At 48.5% G+C, this 26,796-nt stretch overlaps 1 protein-coding gene across 3 annotated transcripts in view; it reads right to left on the reverse strand.

Annotated features, from left to right (window-relative positions):
- The window catches only part of PCGF3 (polycomb group ring finger 3), a 54,841-nt gene that overhangs the window by 7,550 nt on the left and 20,495 nt on the right, over window positions 1-26,796 (reverse strand). For all 3 annotated transcript variants that reach the window (XM_029234775.1, XM_029234777.1, XM_029234776.1), the window contains 4 exons: window positions 26,117-26,172; window positions 16,284-16,394; window positions 15,336-15,424; window positions 6,724-6,861 (listed from right to left, as the gene is read on the reverse strand). In XM_029234775.1, the coding sequence (XP_029090608.1) occupies window positions 6,724-6,861; window positions 15,336-15,424; window positions 16,284-16,394; window positions 26,117-26,172 (394 nt within the window). The remainder of the gene's footprint in view (window positions 1-6,723; window positions 6,862-15,335; window positions 15,425-16,283; window positions 16,395-26,116; window positions 26,173-26,796) is intronic.

Below are 26,796 nucleotides of genomic sequence, written 5' to 3' on the forward strand. Positions count from 1 at the left end.
CCTTGTCAGAAATATGACTTGCAAATACTTTCTTCCATTCTGTACAATTTTTTTTTTTTAATTTCAAGGAAGTCCAAATTGTCTATTTTTTCTTTTGTTGCCTGTGCCTTGGGTATTCTATCTAAGCAATCACTGCCAAATCCAATGTCATTAAGTTTTTGTCCTATGTTTTCTTTTAAGAGTTTTATCGTTTTAGGTTTTACACCTACAATGTAGGTGATACATTTTTTGAAAAAAATATTTATTTACTCATTTGGCTGCGCTGGGTCTTAGTTGAGGCATGTGGGATCTTCGTTGCGGCACGCAAGGATCTTTAGTTGCGGCATGTGAGACCTAGTTCCCTGATGAGGGACTGAACCCGGGCCCCCTGCATTGGGAACACGGAGTCTTAACCACTGGACCACCAGAGAAGTCCCTTGAATTAATTTTTGTATATCGTATTAGGTAAGGGCCAAACTCCATTATTTTGCATGTGGATATCCAGTTTTCTCAGCACCATTTGTTGAAAAGACTATTGAAGGGTCCTGGCACCCTTGGCAAAAGTCAGTTGACCACATATGTGAGGGTTTATTTTTGAGCTCTCTATTCTGCTCCATTAGTCTGTCTGTCTTTATGCCAACACCACACTGTTTTGATTCGTGTTACCTTTAGAGTAAGTTCAAGTCCTCCAGTTTGGCTCTTTTTCAAGACTGTTTTGGCTATTTGGGTCCCTTGAGAGTCCATAAAAAATTTAGGATGGATTTTTTTTTTCTGCAAGAAACATCTTTGGGATTTTGATAGGAATTGCACTGAATCTGTAGATTACTTGGGTAATACTGACATTTTAACAATTTTAAGTCTTCCAATCCATGAATGTGGGATGTGTTTCCACGTGCTTGTCTTTCTTTCAGCAATTTTCGTAACTTTCATTGTACGAGTCTTTCACCTCCTTGGTTAATTCATAAGTATTTTATTCTTTATGATGCTACTATAAATGAAATGAGTTCTGTAATTTCCTTTTCAGGTTGTTCATTGCTCATGTGAAAAAATGCATCTGATTTTTTAAACATCTTTATTGGAGTATAATTGCTTTACAGTGGTGTGCTAGTTTCTGCTTTATAACAAAGTGAATCAGCTATACATATACATATATCCCCATATCTCCTCCCTCTTGCGTCTCCCTCCCACCCTCCCTACCCCACCCCTCTAGGTGGCCACAAAGCACCGAGATGATCTCCCTGTGCTATGCGGCTGCTTCCCACTAGCTATCTATTCTACATTTGGTAGTGTATATATGTCCATGCCACTCTCTCACTTTGTGCCAGCTTACCCTTCCCCCTCCCTGTGTCCGCAAGTCCATTCTCCACGTCTGTGTCTTTATTCCTGTCCTGCCCTTAGGTTCATCAGAACCATTTTTTTCCTAAGATTCCATATATATGTGTTAGCATATGGTATTTGTTTTTCTCTTTCTGACTTACTTCACTCTGTATGACAGGTCATAGACATACACGTCTAGGTCCATCCACCTCACTACAAATAACTCAATTTCGTTTCTTTTTATGGCTGAGTAATATTCCATTGTATATATGTGCCACATCTTCTTTATCCGTTCATCTGTCGATGGACACTTAGGTTGCTTCCGTGTCCTGGCTATCGTAAATAGTGCTGCAGTGAACATTGGGGTACATGTCTCTTTTTGAATTACGGTTTTCTCAGCGTGGATGCCCAGTAGTGGGACTGCTGGGTCGTATGGTAGTTCTATTTTTAGTTTTATAAGGACCCTCCATACTGTTCTCCACAGTGGCTGTATCAATTTACATTCCCACCAACAGTGCAGGAGGGTTCCCTTTTCTCCACACCCTCTCCAGCATTTATTGTTTGTAGATTTTTTGATGATGACCATTCTGACTGGTGTGAGGTGATACCTCATTGTGGTTTTGATTTGCATTTCTCTAATGATTAGTGATGCTGAGCATCCTTTCATGTGTTTGTTGGCCATCTGTGTATCTTCTTTGGAGAAATGTCTATTTAGGTCTTCTGCCCATTTCTGGATTGGGTTGTTTGTTTTTTTGATACTGAGCTAATGCATATGATTTTTCCGTTGACTTTCTATTCTGCTACCTTGCTGAATTAATTTATTAGTTCTGACAGGTTCTTTTTCATGTCTGTGTGTGTGGAGTTTTTAGGGTTTTCTACATATAAAATCATATCACCTGCAAACAGAGATCATGTTGTAAATTCTTCTTTTCCAATTTGGATGTGTTTTATTTCTTTTTCTTGTCTAATTTTTCTGGCTAGGATTCCCAGTGTTATGCTGACTAGAAAGGGTAAAAGTGGACCTCCTTGGCTTGTTCCTTATCTTAGAGAAAAAGCTTTTACTTTTTCACCACTGAGTGTGATATTCATAACGGTTTTTTCATGTATGGATTTTATTTTACTTTCATGTATGGCTACTCTTTCTAGTTTGTTCAGTGTGTTTATCATGAAAGGGTACTGAATTTTGTCAAATGCTTTTTCTGCATCAACTGAGATGATCGTGTGGTTTTTCCTTCACTCTGTTGATGTGGCATAATTATATTAATCAATTTTCATATGCTGAACCATCCTTGCATTCCAGAAATAAATCCCACCTGGGCATGGTGTGTAAAACCTTTTAACATACTGAATTCTGTTTGTTAGCATTTTGTTGAGGATTTTTGCATCAATGTGCATATGGGCTATCGGTCTGTAGTTTTCTTTTCTTGAAGTGTCTTTATTTGGCTTCGTTATCAGGGTTATGCTGGCCTCATGAAATGAGCTGGGAAGCGCTCCCTCCTCTTCGACCTTTTGGAAAAGTTTGAGAAGGATGGGTATTAATTCTTTAAATGTTTGGTAGAATTCAGTGAAGCCGTCAGGTCCAGGGCTTTTCTTTGTTGGGAGATTTTTGATTAGTGATTCAATCTCCTTAAGAGTTATAGGTCTATTCAGATTTTCCACGTCTTTGTGATTTAGTCTTGATAGCTTTGTGTTTCTAGGAATTTGTCCATTTCGTTTGGTTATCCAATTTGTTGGCATACAATTGTTCATAGTGATCTCTTATAACCTATTTCTGAAGAGTCAGTAGTGATGTCCCTACTTCCATTTCAGATTACAGAATTTGAGTCTTCTCTTAGCTCATCCAGCTACAAGTCTGTCAACATTGCTGACCTTTCTGAAGAACCATTGATTTTCTCTATCGTTTTCCTATTCCCTATTTTGCCTATTTCTGTTCTAATCTTTATTATTCTCTTCCTTCCGCTAGCTTTGAGTTTAGCTTACTCTTCTTTTTCTAGTTCCTTAAGTTGTAAATTTACGTTGTTGATTTGAGATCTTCCTTGTCTTTAAGGTAAGTGTTTATAGCTATAAATCTCCCCCTTAGCACTGCTTTCACTGTATCCCATTAGTTTTGGTACGTTGTGTTTTTGTTCTCATTCTTCTCTAAGTATTTTCTAATCTTTGATCCATCGGTTGTTTAAAGCTGTGTCGTTTCATTTCCACAATTCTGTGCATTTTCCAGTTTTCCCTTGGTTATTGATTTCTAACTTCATGCCACTGTGGTCTGAGAAGATACTTTGTATAATGTCTATCTTTTTAAATCTACTGAGACAATTTGTGTCTGCCCTTCTCTTATAAGGACACTTGTTATTGAATGTAGGGCCCACCTGGATAATACACGATGGTCTCTTCATCCCAAGATTCTTTACATGTCTGCAAAAATCTTTTTTTTCAAATAAAGTCATATTCACGTGTTCTGGGGGTTAGAAGTAGACATATCTTTTGGCTGCGTCACCACTTAACATACTACAGTCTGCCTTCTGACCCAACAAAATCCACATTCTTCCCACATGCAAAACACATTCACCGAACCCCAACATCTCCAAGAGACCCAATCTACTCCAGCATCAACTCCAAATCCCCAAATCTCATCTACACACCATCAGCTCAAAGTCCCAGATCTTATCTTCTAAATCACAGGAATCAGGTATGGGTGAGACTCTGGGTACGATGCCTCCTGGGGCAAATTCCTTTCCAGCTGTGGATCTGCGAAACTAGAAAACACATTATCTGCTTTCCAAATACAAGGCTGGGGCAGGATAGATATTCCTAGTCCAAAAGGGAGACACATTAGAAGGCATAAGGGATCACTGGTCTCAATAAAGTTTGAAATCCAGCAGGGTAAATTCCATGAGGTTTCAAGGCCTGAGAACACCTCACTGTGGGTCAAGGTTCTGCTCTCTGGGCCCATGATGGCCTCACCCACTGGGCCCCAGGCTCTGCCTTGGAGTCATCTTCCTTTTTCTTTAGGGGTAGCTCACCTTGGCAGCTGAGCAGCTCCATCAGCCTATTTCCCGCGTGCAGAATTTTGGAAGTCTGATAGCCTTCTCTCATTTCTTCCTGTCTCTGTCCCCTTCAGTACGAGTTGGTGGTGTTTCTGCTGACAGCACATTCTTAGAAACCTTGTGAGTCTCCCATGTGTGTCAGAGGTCCAGGCTCTGCAGATCTTTCCTGGATAACTCCTCTCTATTCCGCCCATGAGATGGCTGAGCCACCATGAGTCAAACAACTAATCCCTTTAGCAAAAGGCTGAACAGCTACACACTTGGCCTTCTCTCCGGAGCATGTTTTTCTAACAGTCAAACTCCTAATATTACCATCTTTTTGCAATCTGGATAGGCTGTGACTTTTCAAAATCATCAAGTGCTGGTTCCTTTTTGCTTAGCAGTTCCTTCCTGAATTCATCTCTCTCCTCTGACATTTTATTACAGGCAGCAAGAAGAAACCAGACCACGTCTTCAGCACTTTGCTTGAAAATGTCCTCAGCTAAATATCCGTGTTCACCACTTCCAAGTTCTGTTTTCCACACACCGCAGAACACAACTCAGCCAGTTTTCTGCCACTGTGTAGCTAGAATCAACTTTTCTCCCCCATTTCCAATACTATGCTCCTTTTTCCCTTCTGAGCTCTCGCCAGTAGCATCTTTAATGCTCCTATTTCCACCAACACTCTGTTTGTGCAACACGCGCCTTCAAAGGTGACGGGCGCTTTCTCCACCACGCTCCGTGCTTCCCTCTCGGCTGTCCCCAGAGTCACCTTTAATGGCCACATTCATATCGACAGTCTCTTCAAGGCAATTCGGGTTTTTAAAAATCATGTTTCTCAAAATTCTTCCAACCTGTACCTCTTACCCAAATCCGAAGGCACCGCCACGTTTTTAGGTATTTGTTACAGCAGCACTCCACTTCCTGGTATTGAAATGTTTTGGTTTCCCATGGCAGGTATGACAACGTACCACAAACCTGGTGGCCTAAAACAACAGGTACTTATTTTCTCACAGATGTGGAGGCCAGAAGTTCAAAATCAAGGTGCCAGCTGGGCTGTGCTCAGTCTGGAGGCTCCAGGGGAAGATCCTTCCTGCCTCTTCCAGATTCTGGGGGCTCCAGGCATCCACTGGCTCGTGGCCGCATCACCCCAACCTCTCGTCTCTGTCCTCACACCATCTTCTCCTCTGTGCGTGTCTCAAATTTCCCTCTGCCTCACTTTTGTGAGGGCACATGTCACTGAATTTAGGGGCAGCCCAGATAATCCAGGATTATCTCAAGATCCTTAACTTCAGTGTATCTGAAAACACCCTTCTCCTGGCAAAGGCCACGCTTACAGGTTGCGGGGCTGGCTGTGGACACGTGCCTTTGCGGGGCCACGTCCTACCCACTGCTCTCTACAGCCCAGCTCAGAAGTCGGCCTCGTTTCTCCGTCCGTACCGCACTGCCCTGGCCTGTCTCTCCTGGACTTCTGCCACAGACTGCCCTCAGCTGGTCACTCCTGCTTCCGTCTCGGAACCCCAGCAGCCCACGTGCCTCACAGCCTCAGGGCCGCCCTCATCACAAGCCCCAGCTTAAGGCCCCGCAGTGCCTCCTCTTGACACCTGCTGGCACACAGCCAGCTCCTGCTGGCAGTTTATGTCTGAGCAGAAGTGGATGCCCTCGGGAGGGCTCCCCAACTACCCCTAAGCTGATGTGCTCTCACCCCTCTGTGCACCGCCCTGCTCTGCACCACTAGGGGACACGTTTTACTTTATTCTCAGCATTTATCGGAACTGGGAAGTATCTTCTCTATCTACCCACCCGTCCTATCCATCCCCATCCACCCATCCATCTGTTTGCGAAACTGAAGAACAGAACTTCTCTTTGTGGTGAAAATATTTAACATATCCTGGGCTTCCCTAGTGGCGCGGTGGTTAAGAATCCGCCTGCCAATGCAGGAAACACGGGTTCGAGCCCTGGTCCGGGAAGATCCCACATGCCGCGGAGCAACTAAGCCTGTGCGCCACAACTACTGAAGCCTACGCGCCTAGAGCCCGTGTTCCGCAACAAGAGAAGCCACCGCGGTGAGAAGCCCGTGCGCCGCAACGAAGACCCAACACAGCCAAAAATAAACAAATTAATTAATTAATTTAAAAAAAAAAAGAAAACATTTAACATATCTTGTTGCAGCCCCCTTGGCATTTCCTCTTCTCTCAACAGTGGCTTCCTGTGTTTGTGGGCTCTGGGCCTCCACTGTCTTCACCGCTATTTACTATCACACTATCTGGGGGTAGGCAAAACAAATTCAGATTTTTTTTTCTGATTGAAAATGTCCAAACAGGACTGTAAAAAGCAAACAAACCTGAAGAACTTCAGAAGTATCACTTTTACAAATAAGAAGTGACTCGTTATAGCTTCTATTTACCTCGTTGAAAGACGAGAGGTTGAGTTTTTTGGCAATGAACTTCTTTAGGTGCAGGACTGTGGCCTGGGCTGAGCAGCGGATCCATTTCCGTTTCAAGCCCCGCAGTTTGCTGCTGTTGCATTCCAGACAGATGCTCACCTTCAAGAGAAAGGACACAGCTGGGCAGGCTCATCAAGGGGGACCCTACTGGGCTACTCACTGGAGGCTTTCTTAGATATCTACTGATTCCATTAAATCTAAGAAGGCTGACTTTTTTGAAATCATAAATCTGTTTTGACCTAAACACCGTAGAAAAAGAATTTCACTTTAATCTTTTTACACTGTCTTAAAAATCTGTTTACTATTTGCCATTTTGTGAAATAAAAATCTAACACTATTTATTCTGTCTTATTAGCATAGTACTTTAAAGTAAACCCGAGAATTATTTATTTATTGTGGCAGTATGTGCTGGCCTCAGAGTTAAACCGACAAAGACTGGAATCCTGTTCTAAAAGCTTCTGGCCGGTGGGACACACACGCATCTCCCCAGAGGCTGTGCTAAGTGCCCTGCAGAATGACAAGGAAAGACACGCCACACACACGGCAGGCACCACGGACCCTTCATCGAGGAAGGTCTCCAAAGGAGGTTGAAGACGACAGCAAACTCACTAGAGAACAGCACACCCTGAGCAAAGGCACAAAGTCTGAAGCTCACAGCTCTATCCTGGAAGATCGCGTTCAGTGGGATTAGAGTGCTCGGTGTGCAGCAGGAACTTCAAGACAACAAACTAAGGAAAAGTGGCTCTCGGATCAGGTGGTGCCTGGCAGACGCAGAAGGGAATGTGCTGAGGAGGGACAGCCCTGGCCACAGGTGAGAAAGTCCCACCTTAGATACCTCACCTCTCCTCACTCACAGGCAAGTAATTCTCCAGCAACAGCCACAAAAAAATGGCACAAGCAGACCCCCAAAACTCAGACAAAAGAATTAACAAAGGAATTAACTGAAACATGTATGTCTAAAACTACTAGAGGCATGAAAGAAGGAATTAAAAACATAACACACTAAGAATAAAGAACAGGCAGGTATAAAAGATAGCCAAATGTAACTTCTAAAAATAAAAAACCTATTCACGTAAATTAAAAATTCAACGGATGGTCAAATCACAGATTAGTCTCAGCTGAAGGCAGATCAATTTTCTGAAAGATCAATTTGAGCAAATTATCCAAAAGAAGTATAGAGACAAAGATATCAATTAAAACAAGAAAACAAAAGAAAGGTAAGAGACGTGCAGACAGATCAAAGAGTCTAACAAACACATCACAAGAGTTCCAGAGGAAAGAAGGGAAAATAAGGAAAAGGCAAAATTTGAGAAATAATGACTAAGGATCCCCCCAAACGATCAAAGACATAAGTCCTCAAATTCAGGAAGCAAAAGAACCCAACACAAAGGAAGTAAGAGGAAACCTGCACCCAGACAGACATGGCGACCCCTCAGAACACAGGGGGCCAAGGCCCAGGGCAGCCACAGAGGTGGGCCCACAGGCAGGGCTGGCGCTCAGCCCACTGAGCCCAGACCCTGAGCCGACAGGAAGGAAGAGCAAAATTATCATTCAGGGTGGAAATGAATAAAGTCATCTGCAAACGGAAACAGAACGTAAGTAGGAGAAGATGTAGCTCAGGAAGAAAAAGCCTGAAGTGGATGGACTGGCTGGGGTTTAGGAGGTGCCCAGGCAGCAGGCAAGCTCTGGTGTTGTTTAGGAGGGACAGAAAGAGACTCATGTTAATTCTGGACTTTTAAAAAATGCATTCATTTTAGAATTTCATTAGCACTAAAATAATAAAAATAGGACATATAGCCTGCTAATCAGAGGCAAAAAAGAGATTAAATAAAATTTATTAATTCTACAGAAGGGACTCAAGGGAGGGGGCACAAAAAATACAAATGGAAAGCACAAACTAAAGCAGAAATAAACCCAACTTTACCAGCAATCGTGGTAAATGTAAAATAACTTGCCAGTTAAATAAATTTTGATTCGATTTTTAAAAAACCCCCAGCTCTCTGCTGTAGAAAGTGTCACATTTAAGAAAGATGTTAAAAAAACTGAAATACCAGGCAAATACCAGGCAAAAATAAAACAGACAGAGTTGTGTTATTACATAAAACAGATTTCTTAATAAGAAAAAACTCCCTAAGGATGGGAAGCATTTCTAAAGCTGAATGCACCTAGTAGCAAACTTAAGAATGATGAGAAGTAGAAGTCCCCAACGCAGTGGGGGTTTCAGAGTCTCTGTCAGGGATGCTGAATTCTGCCGGCCTCAGGCACACGGGCCAGATGGGAGTCTGTGTCCAGGGCCAAAGCAACAGGCCCAAGACCCCGGCAGGAACCAGCCGCACACAGAACCCTCAACCCAGCACCGGTAGCCGCGTGGGCACGGGCAGGGCCGCCGGCTGCACTCCTGTACCCCAGCCGGAGAGGCCTCGTGCCCGTCAGAGGTGCTGACCAGGTAGAGAGGGCACAGGCTCCCCAACTACGGGCGTGTCACCCGACGAGGAGGCTCAGTTTGTGTGAACGCAGGGGTGACCACGGAGTATGACCTACGTGGGGGAACTCAGGACGGTAACATGTTTAAACCTTTCACACAATGTTAACCTCTGGACTGTATGAATGTATTACCTATTTAAACGCACCAAGATAAAGCATGTTTGTAACTTTTTAACTGCTTCACTGCAGTATAACGTACATGTATCTGTTTTAAGTATACCATTCAGGAATTTTTAGTAAATTTAGAGAGGTGGGCAGCCATCACCACCATCCAGTCTGAGGTCAGTCCCATCAGCTCATAAAGACTCTTGGAGCCTTGGTGGTCAACCCCGCCCCACCCCAGGCGGCCGCCCCTTGGCCTGTGTCTGTGGACCGGCCTCTCCTGGACGGGCTATAGATGGGATCATACAAGACGCAGTCTTCCCGTCGGACTTCTCTCGCACAGTAAAGCGGTGTGAGACTCAGGTGCACGGCAGCACCTTGCACCGCTGACCAGTTCCCATTTGTCAACATCCCCGTCAACGCCTGTCAGTGGCTGTCTTTTTGATTGTAGCCATCCTGGTGAGTGTAAAATGCTACTTCATTATGGTTTTAATCGGCATTTCCCTAATGACTAAAGTTGTTGAACATCATTTCACGTGACTATTAACCATTTGTAATTCTTCTTTGGTGAAACGTCTACCGAAATCTTTTCCCAATTTCTTAATTGGATTGTTTATCTTCTTATTAGTTTAAGAGTTATATATTATAGATACAAGTCCTTTTCAGAAACGTGATTTGCCAGTATTTTCTCGCAGTCTGTGGCCTTTTAAAATTTTCTTAATAGAGTCCTTTGAAGAGCAGCAATTTTTTTTTTTTTTTGGCTGCACTGTCGTTAGGCCCCTGACCAGGGACTGAACATGGGCCCTCGGCAGTGAGAGAGCAGAGTCCGATCCGTCGGACCAGCAGGGAGGTCCCAAAGAGCAGCAGTTCTTTTCTTTCTTTTCTCAAAGTGCTGCTTGCTTTATGTTTGTCTTATTTTCTGGCCCCACCATGCGGCACGCAGGATGTTAGCTCCCCGATCAGGGATCAGACCCACACCCCCTGCAGTGGAAGTGTGGAGTCCTAACCACTGGACCGCCAGGCAAGTCCCACGAGCAGCAGTTCTTAATTTCATGAAGTCAGTTTATCAATTTTATTTCCTGAGTTGTGTTCTTGGTTTTGGATCTGAGAACTGCAGGCCTAACCCAAGGCCCTAAACAGTTTCTCTCATGTTTTCCTATAAAGGTTTTCAACTTTCAGCTCTTATATATATTTTTTAATCAATTTATTTATTTTATTTATTTCATCTTTGGCTGCATTGGGTCCTTGCTACAGTGCGCGGGCTTCTCATTGCGGCGGCTTCCCCTGTTGCAGAGCATGGGCTCCAGGCGCGCGGGCTTCAGCAGCCATGGCACAGGGCCTCAGCAGCTGTGGCTCGCAGGCTCTAGAGCGCAGGCTCAGTAGTCGTGGCGCACGGGCCCAGCTGCTCTGTGGCATCTGGGATTCTCCCGGACTAGGGCTCGAACCCGTGTGTCCTGCATTGGCAGGCAGATTCCTAACCACTGTGCCACCAGGGAAGCCCTAGCTCTTATATTTTGAGTTAACTTTCGTATGTGGTGTGAGGCAAGGCACAAATGAACCTTTCTGCACGTGGATGTCCGTCCAACTGTCCCAGCACCACTCGAAGAAGACACTATCCTTTCCCCAGTGAAGGGCCGTGGCACCTGTGCTGAAAACCAAATGACCCTAAATCTAAGGGCTTATTTCTAGACTCCAGAATTGGTTCCATTGACTTAAAAGTCTACCTTAACACCTAAAACAAACGCCTTGATTACTGTAGCTTTTTAGTAAGGTTTGATTTTCAAAATTTTCAATGCATACTTTAAAAAATAAGTAGTGGGTCAAAAAGAAATCACAATGAACATTTCAAAATATTTAGAACCAAACAGTATAATGGAAACTATATGAAAATTCAACTCAAGAAATTAAGAGAAAGTACAAGAGGGAACGTAGAAAGAGCAGAAGGAAGGAGCGACTGGCGGAAAAGAAAGCGGTTCAGCCTCTGGCAACGACAACCAGAAAGCGAGAGGCATGCTGCGATGTCAGGAAGAGAGGCGGAGGAACAGGCGCACAGGCGGCAAGACCCGAAGACAAGCGCAGAATTCTAGGGGCCGCTCCATGCCCCAAGCGCTGAAAACCTAAGTGCAAACGGAAAGTTCCCTAGAAAATATATAACTGATCAAATGAACTAAAAAAGAAACAGAGGATTTGAGTAGGACTGAAATCATTAAGGAAATTTAATTTGTATTGATAGTTAAAAATCTTCCTACTCCTCTCCGAAAGAATTAACCAAGATCTGATGGCTTTATACAGGAAGTTTAACCAAAACAGTCAACAAAACTGATGCTCTTAATCTCATACAAACTCTCCTAGAGAATAAAAATGGGAAAAGAGAGCCTATCCCCAGCTCTGAGACTTACTACCTTGATACCAAAACTAAACAAATGCCTATGAAAAAGGTGTAGGCCAATTCCTGCAAAATGACTGAGAAAATGTCAAAAGACCCAACACACAGGTCCACGAACACAGAAAGCGATCTGCATGTAAAGGAACTGAGAGAGCCACACCCCGCTCCCCGGGAGCTGGAGATGGAAAGGAAACGACCTGCGGAACCCAGGGAGTCTGGGATGGGCAGCGCGTGGAGGACGTGCCCGGGGAGGCTGGGGCCAGCACCCAGGAGTCCGTGAGGGCTGCAATAATCAGAGCATCAGACAGAAAACAGTGAAATCCTCACCCCGCGGCGTGTGCTATGCACGCGACACGGGACACACTGCCGGTCCTACAGCTGTTCCGTGTCACACGGCACCTACAGGAAGCAGCTACATGACGCACCTCAAAAAAACTCAAAAGTATAATTTTACCTGAGGAAAGGGAGCTGCACAAAGACACCTGTTCTCTGGGCTCTGTGGTTTGTGGCTACATCATACCACCCAGCTGGGATACCCGCTCGGTAAACAGTCTCTGGAGAGCCCAGCAAGTCCCGCGGCTGCTTTCTAACCCTTCCTGGGCTGAGTGCTTGACGCCCTGTACCGCGCGCTGCCCACGCTCCGGGCCCTTCCCCGCCTGGCAGGCCCTGCTCCAGGCCCGGCCCACCCTCTCCCCTCCTCCCGCGCCCCACGCCTGGAGCCCCTGGTGCGTCCCCGCCCCGTGGCTCCGAGCGCCCCGACCCCAGGGCGCCTCAGCCCCACAGGGCGGGGGTCCTCACGGGCAGCACGTGGCGCGTCCTGGGGAAAGGCAGGCCAGGTGCCAACCGACCGAGCGCCCCCCTGCCGGCGGCAGGACACCTGATTCCCAAGGGAGCCACGGTGCGGGCGGCAGGGACACTGCCGAACAGGCGGCTGAACAGACTCCCAAGCACGGACCCTTTGAGCCCCGCCGTGGACGAAGCCACCGGAAGGACAGAGTGTCCTGCAAGGAACAGGCCCGGGACAGCCAGGAGCAGATAGGCCGCCAGGGTCCCGATGCCGGAGAGGAGGCGGGGGGACGGCAGCAGGTGGGGGGCCAACCCCACGCTCGAAACCGCCTGTGTAATCAACAGCAGCCCACCCCCGGCGCAGGCTGAGGAGGACGGAGCTGGCCCTGCCCGGCGGGCCTGCAGCTGCCCTGGAGGATGGAGGGGGCAGGCTCTCGGGAGGAGCGGCCTGGAACTAAAGTAACAACAGAACAACTTATTTGAAAAAGGGAAGAACAGCTGTGAAGGGGTCTGAAGTTGAAGCCCGGGGGCTCAGGGTCCCAGGAGGCAGCGTGGAAAGCAGGGTCCCCGAGTGGGAGGAGAAGGTGGGACGCCAGACACAGGATGGTAGCAGAGACGGGCTCCCAAAGCCCTGACCTCCCCGGGACAGGGATCCTGCCAAGTTCCGAACGGGGGAACCAGTGCGCTCCTGAGGAAGGGGAACGTCTGAGGAAACGAACGTCCCGGTTACTGGAAGCCATCTGGTGAGAGCACGCGGCTCAGAGCAGTGACAGACCAGGTGCGCGGCGCTCAGCCTGGCACTGACTCTCGCCCCACAGGGATGCAGCGGGGCCCACCCCCCGGGCAGGCTGCTGGCTCTTGAAAGCAACCGATCAAATAGACAAATCTTCGGCACGTTTGGGGTAAAAAAGAAAAGGGAAATATTAGTAACGATAAACACGCACACTGGAGATTGAACGCTGACGGAGCAGGGGTTAAGCGAGAGGGCCCACCCTGTGCCTGGAGGGGCCGGGCCGGCAGCTCCGACCCCAGATCCCGGCGGGGCCTCCAAGTCCAACAAGAGGTAACCCAGCAGAGCCCAGGAGAGGGGACACGCGGGCCCCAGAGGGGCGCCCTTCACCCCAATGTTTATTCTTCTCTCCATTCACGTGAAACGCATCTGAGCACACCCAGCATTCCACACAGACGCGCTTCTACTCCTGTGATGCTTGTGGAAATGTTTTAGCAACACAAGCATATAAACTGGAAAATTAAGGTTCCGTTATTCCATTCTTATACCTAAACCACACTATTTAATTATGTCTTTAATAAATGTAAGTGTACACATCCTTACGTTTTACTTATTAAATATATACGCACTGATTAGAATATGTACGTATACATAGAAAGGTGGATATAAGCAGACCTTGCTTTATTGAAGATTTGTGGCAGCCCTGTGTTGCCAGATGATGACCAATTTTAATTAAGCAATGTGCGCTGTTTTTTAGACATGACGAGACTACACACTAAACATACTACTGCACAGTGGAAACATAACCTTTATATGCACTGGGAAACGCCCAAAATTCACAACTTGCTTTATATAGTGGTCTGGCACCGAACCGCAGTGTCTCCCGAGGTGTCCGTCTGTGTAAGTATGTGTGTGGGTAGCTATGCTACATATATACCCTGATACAGCCAATGCCCCTAAGTTTTCGTGGCTATTCCCGAGCTTTTCCTCTCCCAGATGAGGTTCAGAAGCCACTGGTTAAATTCCTATTTATAATAAACGGTTAAAGTCACAACCACGGAGATTAATTTGGGGAGAACTCACATCTCAACACCAACCTTCCATCCAGAAACATCCAACCATTCGGTTTTCTCTTACGTTCTCCCACAAGAAGAGCGTGTCTTTGTTTCAGCCTCACACATTTCTCGTTAGGCGGCCTCAGCGTTTTTATTAGTTATGGGAACAAGGCCGCCCACAGCGTCTGACTATGACACACTGGCCCCATCACCCGAACGAGCAGTTTCCCTGCGCTGTCCGAGGTGCCACGTCACAAGACGTGTAATCTGAGAGCCACGGCGCGCCCAGCTCACGTTCTCCCGTCTCCTAACTATTTGGGCTGGATCCCCCAACTCATGCTGAGTGACAGCTGAGAAGGGACATTTTCTTGTTCTGACACTCATGAGACAACTCTGTTCCATCATGAAGTGTGACGACTGCTGTAGCTGTCGAGTCAAGGTACCCTAATAAAAAGATCCATAGACATGGATACGGGATTTTATCAAACTCTTTTGTGGAATCACTGTGATGATTTAGTTTTCCTTTTTTAATCTGATAATGTAGTAAGTGACATATGAATAGCGCCCTCAAGGTTACATTCTCACCTTATTTTGCATGGAAGATGCCTGTCCCACATTCTCCACAGGACAACCCGGGGTTGGGGTCGGGGGGGAGCTGAAGATACCCACGGCGGGTGGAGGCCGAACTTTAAACTTTTTATACCTAAAATGTTCCACAGTGAGTATGCATTACTTTGGCAATTAAAAAAAGAAGGGAATGGGAATTCCCTGGTAGTCCAGTGGTTAGGATTTGGTGCTCTCCCTGCCGAAGGCCCTGGTTCGATCCCTGGCCTGGTCGGGGAACTAAGATCCCACAAGCCACGCGGCACGGCCAAAAAAAAGGAAAGAAAGGTAAGTAAAGGAAGGAATTGGAAGGAAAAACTAAGAAAGTTGCTGACGTTTTAACGTCTGTACTGTCTGTCGCCCTCGGCCTCCTTCTTTGTTAAAGGAGAAGCGCCCCTGGGAGGGCGGGGGCCGAGGTAGCGCCCACCTGCTCGTCGCTCCTGTGGTAGTCGCCGTCCTCCTCCTGCTTCTCTTCTGCCGCTTCTTTGTTCGAACTGTCATCCGCTTTGGTTTCTCCTTTTAGCAAAAACAGAAAACACTGGGTCATGAATCCAAAGTGTTAAATCGTTGTTTTTTAACTCTACCGTACACTTGAACGCTATAAAAACCCACTGTATTAAGAGTTTGCACACGTGAGAACTGGGGGAGCGCTGCTCACCACGGTGCTTTACGCGCTGCGCCCTCGGGGCCAGTGGCACGTGTCCGGGCAGAGGCGCCCCACCAGCCCAGCAGCACCGACGCCTCGCGCCTCAACTACGCCAGGCAGCGAGCCATCCCCGAACTCTCACTGTTCCGGCATGGCTTTAAATGTTAAGACCCCACTTAGGGAAAGGCGGGATTCCTGGCTCCCTAGCTGCCTCTTGGCCTCGCCTCCCCGGGGGCCCCGAGCTCGCACAGTCTGCAGCCCCCGCTTCCCAGGCCGACAGCTGAGCCTCTCCCTGCTGCTCACACTGTTAGAAAAGCACACGGCGGACTAAAGGGGTTTCGGAATCTGTGTGGTCCATGGTGTCAAAGATTCAAATAAGTTGTTATGATACGTACAGATTCTAAAGCACCATTAATCTTACGTCATAGCCAAAGTGGAGTTTGGCCATTCTGTGAGAAAACAGACAAAGCCAGGAGAAGAGCCCTGGGAGGCCCGCCGTCTGCATGCCCGTGCTCCCTCCACACCCCACCTCCAGGCACCTTCGGGTACCCCCTCAGGCTTCCTCTCACTGGCCCACCACGTAACCCCTCGGTCGGAGACCCCATTTCTCAGCACCACCTAAGTGACACTGACGACTGCCCACACCTCTGTCAAGGACCTGTGTGGGGAGTGGAGGGACACAAGGGGCTCTTAGCAAAAGGTCTAGCAAATAAAACCCAGCTCACTCACCATTTCGATGGGAATCTAGGTGCTGTTTTGCAGAACAGGTCTCCCCCTTGATGTCTCCAGGCACTTCCAGGCCTAATTTGTGGTAGAATTCCCTCTGTTTTCTCATTTCCGCTATTAAAAATTAATATATAATCCTTAATCTTAAGTAGGCAACGGATCACATTAAAATTCTGCTCACAAGTATCACATGAAGAAAACTGAAGATTTGGATTAAAAGTCTGAAGGCTTCTACTCGTGAGAAAATAACAACTTTGGACTGTGCCCCCTCAAATTTTGGAGCAGCTACCAGCTGTGGGCCATGGGGCGCGTCCCGGGTCGGGGCCTGAGCCCCCCAAGTGGAGGTGCTGCCGGTTCTCTGGATGCGCGTTCACAGCCCCGCAGGCCCCTCCCAGGCAGGGCTGCCGTCCCCACCGCTGCTGTGGCCGCCCCTAGGCGTGCCCGACGGGGGGGAACCAGTACTCCCTGGCGTCTGTGGCTGGCGGTCACAGCTCGCTGAGTCCTGGAGGCATGGAGCCGCCCACCACAGGGGAAGGGTCCCTACTGAACGGGGGCGACGGGCACCACGCGGCCTCCTGCCCTGGCCGTCGGCCTCCAACCACTGAGTGGGGACTGGGCCGGGCGGCGAGAGGACAGCTGGTCCAGGCTGCACCCTCGCACGTTCCTGGGAAGGGCCGACTCCGTGACACAAGGTGGCTACTGACGTACAGTTCACATGCACGTAGCGAAGCAACAGTCACCGCCCAGGGCCACACGGGAGGTAGCAAAGGAAATTTAAACCCAAGCTGATCAAACCAATAACGTATAAGTCATGCTGTGAAAAATATTTATGTGCAGGTGACCAAGGAAAGCTCGGTGGCACTTTTCGCCTGCACGTTTGTCTCGCCTAAACACCACGAGCTCCGCAAGGGCCAGGAACATGCCTTGGTCGCTTCCTGGACCCACACAGACACTCCAAAATACCTGATTGTGCAGGAAAAAATAAAAGTGTGAGGCAGCGGACCCGGACGGAAAGAGGGAGGCCTCTCAGAACTGCACTGAGCACAGGCCAGCCCAGAGCCGGGGCGTTGGAACCAAAGACGGCGAAACCACGAGTCTGTGAAGTCTGGGATCAGCTTGAAAGGAAACGTTTCCCTTAAACAGTCACATAAATGCCGGCAGAGGAATGAAGCCCTGAAACGCACTGCTGGTGGTGGGAGCCCGTTCCTATCTGTCCTTCAGGGAGGGCAGGGTCTGCAGGTAACAGCCCCCCTGATCAACGTGAAGAGGGACTCCTCACCTGACAGGTGGACAGGATGCCGCTTCACACACGGGCAGACACTGCACTTGGAACGCAGTGAGGGTCTGTGGCCGCCCCGCGTCAAGCGAGTCTGTCGGCACCTTTTTCCAACAGCGTCTGCTCACTTTGGGTCCCGTTTTGGTAATTCTCGAAGTACTTCAAACTTTTCCATTATTGTTTTATTTGTTATGGTCTCTGTGATCAGTGATCTTTGATGTTACTATTTTAATTGTTTTGTTTTGTATTTTTAATTAAAAGATGTATACTGCTTTTTAGGCATAATGCTATCGCACATTTAATAGACCGCAGTATAGTGTAAACGTAAGTTTTTTATATGCACTTGTGTATGATCTGTGTGATTCACTTTATTGCAACATTCGCTTTACTGTGACGGTCTGAAACCGAACCTGTGGTATTTCCGAGGTCTGCCTGTACCTGATTTTAATTTCCATTTCTTTAATTTTCACCTATAAGAATGAAAAAGGATTGAAAAATAACAATACTCAATGTCAGATATACACAGGTGTAAAAATGTCAACTGGGATAACTTTTCAGGAAAGTACCACAGCATATATATAAAAAATATTTTAAAACTTAACTGCTGACCCAAAAGTCCCTACTGCTAGTGATGTATCCCAAGGAAATAACCGGGTAAGGGCATAAGAAGATAAAACCTTATTTGCAACAGTGAAGTATCAGAAACAACCTAAATGCTAAGTGTCTGACAACGTGGGCTGGGCCAATCAGAAGAGCTGACTCCCGGGGCTTCGCTGGTGGCGCAGTGGTTAAGAATCCGCCTGCTAATGCAGGGGACTGGGTTCGAGCCCTGGTCCGGGAGGATCCCACATGCCGCGGAGCAATTAAGCCCGTGCACCACAACTACTGAGCCTGCACTCTAGAGCTCGCAAGCCACAACTACGGAGCCCGAGTGCCACAACTACTGAAGCCCGCACGCCTAGAGCCCGTGCTCCACAACAAGAGAAGCCACTGCGATGAGAAGCCCGCGCACCGCAACGAAGAGTAGCCCCCGTGCGCCACAACTAGAGAAAGCCCGCACGCAGCAGCGAAGACCCAATGCAGCCAAAAATTAAATAAATAAAATGAAATTTATAAAAAAAAAAAAAAGAAGAGTTGACTCCCCACCAGACTCATTCTGTCCCAGAAGACATTTCCAGACAGGGCCACAGAGCCGCAGAACCCTTCTCAACACCACACTGGAGATACCACTATCGTCCACTACTGACAGCTGACACGCAAGATAAATCTAACTTATGTGCTACGCTGGGGTAAGAGAGTGGGCCATTTACTCAGTGGATACTTTGCAGCCAACAGAAAAGATGACGCAGATCATATTTATGGATGCGGGGCAGCTCTGCAACAAACTGTTATGAGAACATTACAGACAGAATACGACCTCATTTTGGGGTGAAAGTGATGACAGTGGTAAGACTAGGATGCTGTGAGGTCAGGGGAGGGAGGAAAGGCTTACAGAAAGTAACACCACCCTGGGCACATGTACTCCACTGCACCACAAACCTCGGGCTCATCACAACAGATGCAGGAGCATCATCTGACGGAATCCAACACCCACCCCTGACAAACAGCAGCCGTGCCTGATGAAGGGCACGCGGGAGCCTGCAGCCGACTTCAGGCCTGCGGGTCGGAGACTGAGCGCCTCCCCGGGGTCAGGAACAGGACGGGTCCCACATCACAGAGTTCTAGCCCGGGGCTGGCAGACGCTGCTGTGAAGCACACACAGTGAACATCTGGGGCTCTGTAAGCTGGACATCAAAACTGAGACATTTCGTCAGTACTTACGCAACAGAAGAGAGAACAGAATTTTTATTGAGGAAACTGAAATAGATATATATTCAATACAATATGTACACAGGCATACATATCGGGTGCACTGCTGCCATTATTATTTTGAACAAACTGTTATCTATTAGATAAATGAAGAATAAGAAAATTAAGCGTCTTTATTTTACCTTCACTTATTTCTTCTTTGATGCTCTTCCTTTCCTTAGTAGATCTGAGTTTCCGACCTTTATCATTTTCCTTCTTTCTAAAGAACTTCTTTTAACAACATCTCTAGAAGGCAGGTTTACTGGCAACAAATTCCCCCAATTTCTCTTTGTCTGAGAAAGTCTTTATTTCTCCTCACTTCTGGAGGATAATTTCTCAGGGTACAGAATCCTGGGCTGCTGGTTTTTCTCTCAACACTGTAAATATCTCGCTTCACTCTTTGCTTGCAAGGTTTCTAAGGAGAGGTCAGATGTAATTCTTATCTCAGTTCCCCTGTAGGTAAAGTGTACCCCTCCCCTCCAGCTCCTTTCGGGACTTTTTTCTTTATCTTTGACTTTCTGTACGTTGAAACCGACATGCCCAGGTGTAATTACTCTGGCATTTGTCCTGCTGGGTGTTCTCTGGGCTTCCTGGATCTGTGGTTTGGTGTCTGACATTGATTTGGGGAAATTCTCAGTTAAAATGTTTCAGTATTTCTTCTGTTCTTCTCTGTCTTTTCCTTCTGGATTTCCCATTATGTCACACCTTCACCCCACAGTCCTTAGATGTTCTGTTCTTTCAGCCTCTTCCCTTTGCTTTTGGGTTTTCAGGGACTCTGTCGAGATGTCCTTTCGCTCAGAGGTTCCTTCCTCAGCCGTGTCCACTCTAATCAGCCCATCAGAGGCAACCTTCATTTCTGCTGCAGGGCTCTGATATCTGGCGTTTCTTTTCGGTTCTTCCTTAGGATTTCCACCTCTCTGCTCACATTCCCCTTATGTCCTGCATGCTGTCTACTTTATCCATTAGAGCCCTCAGCACGTTGACCACAGTTGTCTTAAGTCCCAGTCTGATAATTCCAACATCCCTGCCATGTCTGGTTCTGATGCGTGTTCCATCTCTTCAGATTCTGTTTTTTGCCTTTTAGCATGACTCGTCATTTTTTTCTTGTTAGCTGGACATGACACTGGGTAAAAGGCACTGCTGTGAATAGGCCTCAGTGCTGTGGTGGTGGGTGGCGGGGACAGGACACCCCACAGCCTTGACCACGGTTGTCCTCGGTGAGCTTGAGCCTCTGGACTGTGAACCTCGCTCGTGCTTCTCAGGTTTTCCTCCCCACTCGGGCGGGACAAGGTGGCTGAAGTTGGGTCTTTCCTGCCCCCAGGCCAATTTTGCTCCGATAACAGCCCAGCAGGCAAGGTTGTGGTTAACCGGGTCCCCGGAGGTCAGGTCTTCTTCAGACGTACCCGGGGCTTGGGGCACTTCTTTCCCCTCCCCTGCTGGGGGAACCTGGTCGAGTTCCTGGAGACGAACCTCACAGCATCGCGAGGCCCGCTGTGAGACCAGCCCCCAGGCAGGTCTCAACTCTTGGACTTGTCTACCAGGAGCCTCAGCGACCCCTCAGCCACAGGTCAGTCTCTCCTGCCCAGGCTCTGGCTCCTGGGCGTTCCCGGTCCTGAGTCTGCGGCAGGCAGCCGTGTGCCCCCGCGTCCGTGGTCAGTGCCCCATCTCGGGGGCAGCGGCTGGCCCTGCACCCTCCTCTCTTACAGTCTAAGAACTGCCGATTGTTCAGTGCGTTCTGCCTTTTACTTGTCATTGGGACGAGTGGAGACTTCTAAGCCCCTTAGGTGAGGCACCAGAAACCTGAAGTCACGAAGTTAAAAACACAGTAGTAATACCCGAGCGTGAACTTTGCAGTGCGGCCACTAGCGAGAAGAGTGGACGCCTGTCGGGTGACGTTTGTTTAGTGGGGTAAAAAGTGCGCGCCGCTTAGCGTCAAACTGACCGCTCATGTCCATCTGTAAGGAGATCTTACATACTTCACCTTGAAAATGTCTTTGCACACAGAAATACTGACCTCAGTCCAGAGCAGTCATCACTCAGAAGGCGCTGAGGGAATTCTATTAGATTCTTCTCTTGGGATTTGCCTTTGTTCCACAGACTGATCACTTCCCAGTGGAGGTCAGGTGGATGCCCCTCGACTGCACAGCTAAATGGATTCTGAAACACGGAAGCTGCTTCACCTGCACCAGGCCCCAGACTCCACCAGGGCTGTTTGCTGGGGCTCAGCAAACAGGTCTGCTGTGAGTCTAGGGGATGGTCTCCGTTCCCCTTGAGCTGCCGACAGCCCGGGGCGTCCACACGGCAGCTGGATGGGGCTTGCGATTCAAGAGACGTTAGTTGTTGAAAACTTCCCACATCGTAGGTTTTGCATTTCAGTATTGCTCTTCCTTATGACATTAGGCTGGATTCATCAAGAAACATTATTAGGTCTTTAACAAAAGCAAATTTCCAAAGCCATTCGGTGTGACGTTGTTAAAGGTGTTTCTTTTCATTCAGAAAAACTTCAATCTGCCCTTAGCTCAAAAAAACCTCAAAAAACAAAAAAACACACACACAACAAAAAACTTACCACCGCCAAGGCATCAAAATATTGTGCGGCTGTGACAAGGGAAGTCGGGATATTCAGCTTTTAACTCTGACAAAAATTCACACAAATGATTACATCCCAAAGCGCGAATGGATTCCACCACGGACACCACTGGTTCAGGACATACGAAAGATCCAAGTGTCTTCTGCAAAGTGCCTGCTGGTTGATGAGTACCGTGATGAGCCTTCACAGTTTAGTCAATTTGTTCAACCAGGTATTTCCCTGACCCCCACACACGTTCACCAACACGGCTGTGACACATCTCAGCAGAGCCCACTTCAGGTTGTACTGAGTTAACATCTTCTCAACTTCCTGGAAAACCCTCTCTCCTGCGGTTGTGCCCCGTGGACTCTGCGCAGAGGCTCATTCGCCCGTCACGTCAAACGCACCCAATAAACACTGCGCAGATCGGAGACTCCGGAGCCGAGGAAAACCACTCAAACTGCCCGCCTCGCTTCCGAGGGCTGGCGTTGCCCCTAACTGTCAGCTCCCTGAGCGACGGTTCCCGCCACGGCTCCTGTTCTCAAACAGGCTCACTTCCTCTGGACAGACTTCCTCAGCTGCTGCAATCAAACAACATTTCACCAACTCATCACTAGTAAGTGATTTTCCTTGCGTGACCAACAAACGAGCCAACCAGAAACCTACTCTGAGTGCAGCCTTATAGGTTATTCTTACTTTTGTGAAGAAATCCTGCTGTGATGAGACACTCCATTGTAAATTTTCAATTCTTTCTAAAAGCTGCTTTCCTCTGAGTGCTTAGTCTGATGCCAACACGTCTTATAACTTTCTATTTTAACACAGATGTAGTGTCACCGCAAGATAAACAGGATGCTTCCCCCGGCTGACAATGACAATCCAAGGACAAAACCACCCACCCGTCACCATGGCTGAAAAGCTGGATGCTTCTCCCCTCGTCTTGATGCGGTGGGTGCTGGTAATACAGCCTCCACAGCGTTTGTGCTGACGGGGCTGGCCCACCTGCTGCAGATGCTCCAGCCGCCGGCGAGTGTGAGACAAACGTGCGTCCCTGAATGAGCGGGGCTGTGTTCCAGCAAACTATCCATGGACGGAGACATCTCAACGCAAAACTTCCACGTCACAAAATATTTTCTTTTGATTTTTTTCCAACTATTTAAAAACGTGGGGACTTCCCTGGTCCGGTAGTTAAGAATCCACCTTCCAATGCAGGGGACATGGGTTCGATCCCTGATCCGGGAACTAAGATCCCACGTGCCGCAGGGAAACTAAGCCTGCGCTCTGTAACAAAGAGCCCGTGCACGGCAAAACACAGCGAGGACACAGCACAGTGAAAAAAAAAAAACAAGAAAAACGTGAAAAACACTCTTGGCTCAGGAGCTGCACGCGACAGGCAGGGCCAGGTCTGGTCGGCAAGGGGTCTGCCGGCTCCTGCTTCAGCCAGCGCGAAGAGGCAAGAGAAAGAAACGCAGGTGCAGCTGCTTGGCGGAGCAGCCCTGCTCCAGGATAAAGCCCTCAGACGTACTCACCCACGTCCACAAAGTTTGTAACAGAACATTCACTGCGCCCCTCCCCAGGTTTAAAGCAAAAGATGACACACGTGAAGTGTCAGTCAGGAGAGGAGCCTGGACGAACGGGAGGGGCCCCAGCAGCCACCGTCGAGACCCCGGAGAGGAGCAGCTGCAGCCGCGCAAGGGCGTGTCACACAAAATAGGTCACGGATAAAGTTTACAGGTAAAGATGCTGCCTCGGGGAAAACGGGCTTTTCTAAATTATAAAAACAAAAAGAAACAAGAAACAACTAAAAAACTCATTTTCCACCTAAAAGGCTTCATCTACAAGGGAACAGAAAAACACAGTCTACCGGCCACAGGCTGGATCCAGAAAGCCAAGCCACTTTTTACTTCCCAAAATTCGTGAGAGGATGCATGCCGGAAGTGAAGCCCCCTGCCACAGGGTAGGCAGCTCGAAGGGGCTGCAGAGCAGGAGGGCATCCTCCAGACACCCCGGGCCCCCAGGGTCACTGCTCTGTCTCGGGTGAAATGTGCTCTGGACTCTCTGGAGGACCCGGAAGAGGGCCCATCTCAGAAACCAGCTTTACAAGCTGGCCCAAAACCAGAGAAACTGCAGACAGCCCACGTTCAGAAAACAGCCCGCTGCTACGGACTTGGACACTACAGCGATCTTTTAAAGAGCAACAAAGGACCGAAAGTTTGAGAAAACAGAGGAATGGATTATTTGCCTACCCAGAAAGCACCCTGGACTGAGGGCAGAGCTCAGGCTGCCTTGGGCATTAGTGTGAACTTGGGGAATTCTGGAATCCCTCCGGTTCTTCCACTTCAGGGTGGCGATCACGGCTACAGGCTGCCTGTGGAGAGGACGAGGGGACGCATGCACAGGACAGGCTCGACAGAAGTCGGCAGAGTTTTACACCCGCCCTCTTCCCTCACAAGCCAAAGCTCCACTGAGAACGCGTCACTGTGCTCCCCACGCGCCGACTGCTGGCCTGAGACACCACCGCCCCCAGGGGTGAGCCGAGACCCTGCAGACCGGCTCCAGGGAGCCAAGTGGGCAGTGCCCGCCAGCCACAGATCGAGGAGGCCTTGAACTTCAAAAAGGACAGTAACTGCAATAACCTGAGAACAGTAAATGCTCAAAGCCATCTGATCGGGGCTGGAGCGGCTGGGAAACCAGCTCATTTTCTGTAAACAAATAAAGGAAAACTTCACACGTTTGTTCTGCTGTTCTGTACAGAGTGGATCTCGGGAAACCAAGCCAGGGAGCGTGTCTTTATGGAGGCCTCCCCGCCATCAGTGGAGGCGGGTGACGGAACAGGGGGCACGGTCTGGCTGCCTCCAGGCCTCAAGGGCTCTGCGGGGCCTGGCTGGCAGGACCACATCTGCGAGGGCCCCGTCTGGGTGGAGTGACACTGGAAGGCGCCAGAGTCCGACGGGGCCTCTTGATCCCACCCACACACAGGAACGTGGAGACAGGAGGGGCCAAGGGGGGGACCCGCGTGGACCTTGACTGAGACCAACTAAACCCTGAGAGACGGGAACGCCTCACCCACTAGGACCTGATGCAATAAGGAATCAGTACTATCATCTCGGTTTACAAAGGTGCTGTAGCTCCGAGTTTTAAGAAAAATCCTTCTCTTTGGGGAACGAATGGCAACGTTTCCAGGTGAAAGAACAGGAAGGGTGGGGGAAGGAGGTGAACAGGTTTCACCACAAGCTGACAACTCCTGACCCTGGATCATAAATACATCGAGTTCTTTACGGGATCTTGCGTGTTGCACACTGCAAATATCCTGTAACGATTTCCATCGGTGTGAGCGCTTTATTCTCCTGCAGTCTTTGCCTTTCCCCAGCACTAGAAAACCCTTCAAATGTCCGAATGTGATTGTTTTTATCTACATTTACTCAAGAAATTTAAACTCCTTTTGTATGAATGAATTCTACGAACAATGAAAGAAGACTTTAACGATATCACTCCCTAGGTTGTGTCTTAAAGATCAGATGTGACATCCACTGACCTAACTGAATAAGCCTGTACTTGAAATTATAACCCTCTTCTGAAACACAGTGGTGAGAAAACACTGCCCAAATGAATTGCTAACGTATCTTATCTTTGAAAGAAAGTTGTGCCTAGTTTTTATTAGCTGGCACTGCTTCACCAGCCACTGCCCACACTGAACAGATTTCTGAGGCCTGTGTCCCCACCCGCCCCCCCAACAAGGGCAGGACAGTCTCAGTGTTCAGAACTGCAGAAAAGTTTTAAAAAGAACAGCCGTTTCCACTTTCAGGATATTTGTACCACAGAGTATTTCTTCTCAACTCTCACAGATTTGACTTTAACTACAGTTAAACTTTACTGACACAGGGTCCCCGGCCTCACCTCCAGGCGGCACAAGTGAGAGGCCACCCTGCGCCTCCTGAGCGAAGCGGGAGGTGTGAGTGACGATGGATGAAACCGGCCAGCACATGGCCCCCGTCTGCCCCGGGCCCCAGGCCAGCGGCTCGGCAGAAACTGCACCGACTGGCCGGCCGGCCGAGCGAGACGTCCAAAGCCAGGACCCCGGAGAGGAAAGCCCCTCAAAGGCCGTGCTGCAGATGCAGAAGTCCAGGTGGATGCTCTGACACTTACCTTCTTGGAGGCCTGGGACCAATTTGTAAACAATATCTTGCATGGTTCTGTCATGACTGGCAAAAAGAACAGAACAGGTGGGTTAGCCAGAAGCGTCAATTCTCTAATTCTCGAACGTTTTCCATTTAACAATAATAAACTCCACAATCACAAATTTGGAGTTTTGGTTGAATTTTGCTTCTAGTTTGCACTTCAGAACAAGTCTGTGCTAGCAAAAGTGACACGTGGCCGGAAGGAACCCGTTGTTCAATTTGGGCTCTATATGCTTGTGAACATTTCAAGTAAGGAGGAGGACACAGGCAAGATCCTTCGGTGACCAGCTCCCTCTGCCCGCTGGGCTTCTCAAGTCCTAACAGGTATCAGGCAGCCTGGGCTGTGCCAGACCAAAGGGAGTTTCCCACGCTTTCCTGACCAGGGTCCGCGCCAAGAAATACCTTTCACACTCCCGTGTACCTGAACGCGTGGCGCGTGCGCACACACAGAAGCATAAAACACAGCTGGCCTCCAGCAGACACGACACCCTCCGAATTTGCTACTAAAGCCACCAGCTTCTCGGAAAGCTCGTCCGACCCACAAGAACAGGACGCTGGGCAGAACCGCTGCCACACGGCTTGACATCGGGCTGGCTGGTTCCTAGGTCTTGACCTGGGAGCGGCCTCTCCCTCCCACGACACACCTCA

Source organism: Monodon monoceros, unplaced genomic scaffold (genome assembly GCF_005190385.1).
Source record: "Monodon monoceros isolate NGI ecotype Baffin Bay Population unplaced genomic scaffold, NGI_Narwhal_1 Super_Scaffold_20, whole genome shotgun sequence".
Taxonomy (NCBI): domain Eukaryota; kingdom Metazoa; phylum Chordata; class Mammalia; order Artiodactyla; family Monodontidae; genus Monodon; species Monodon monoceros.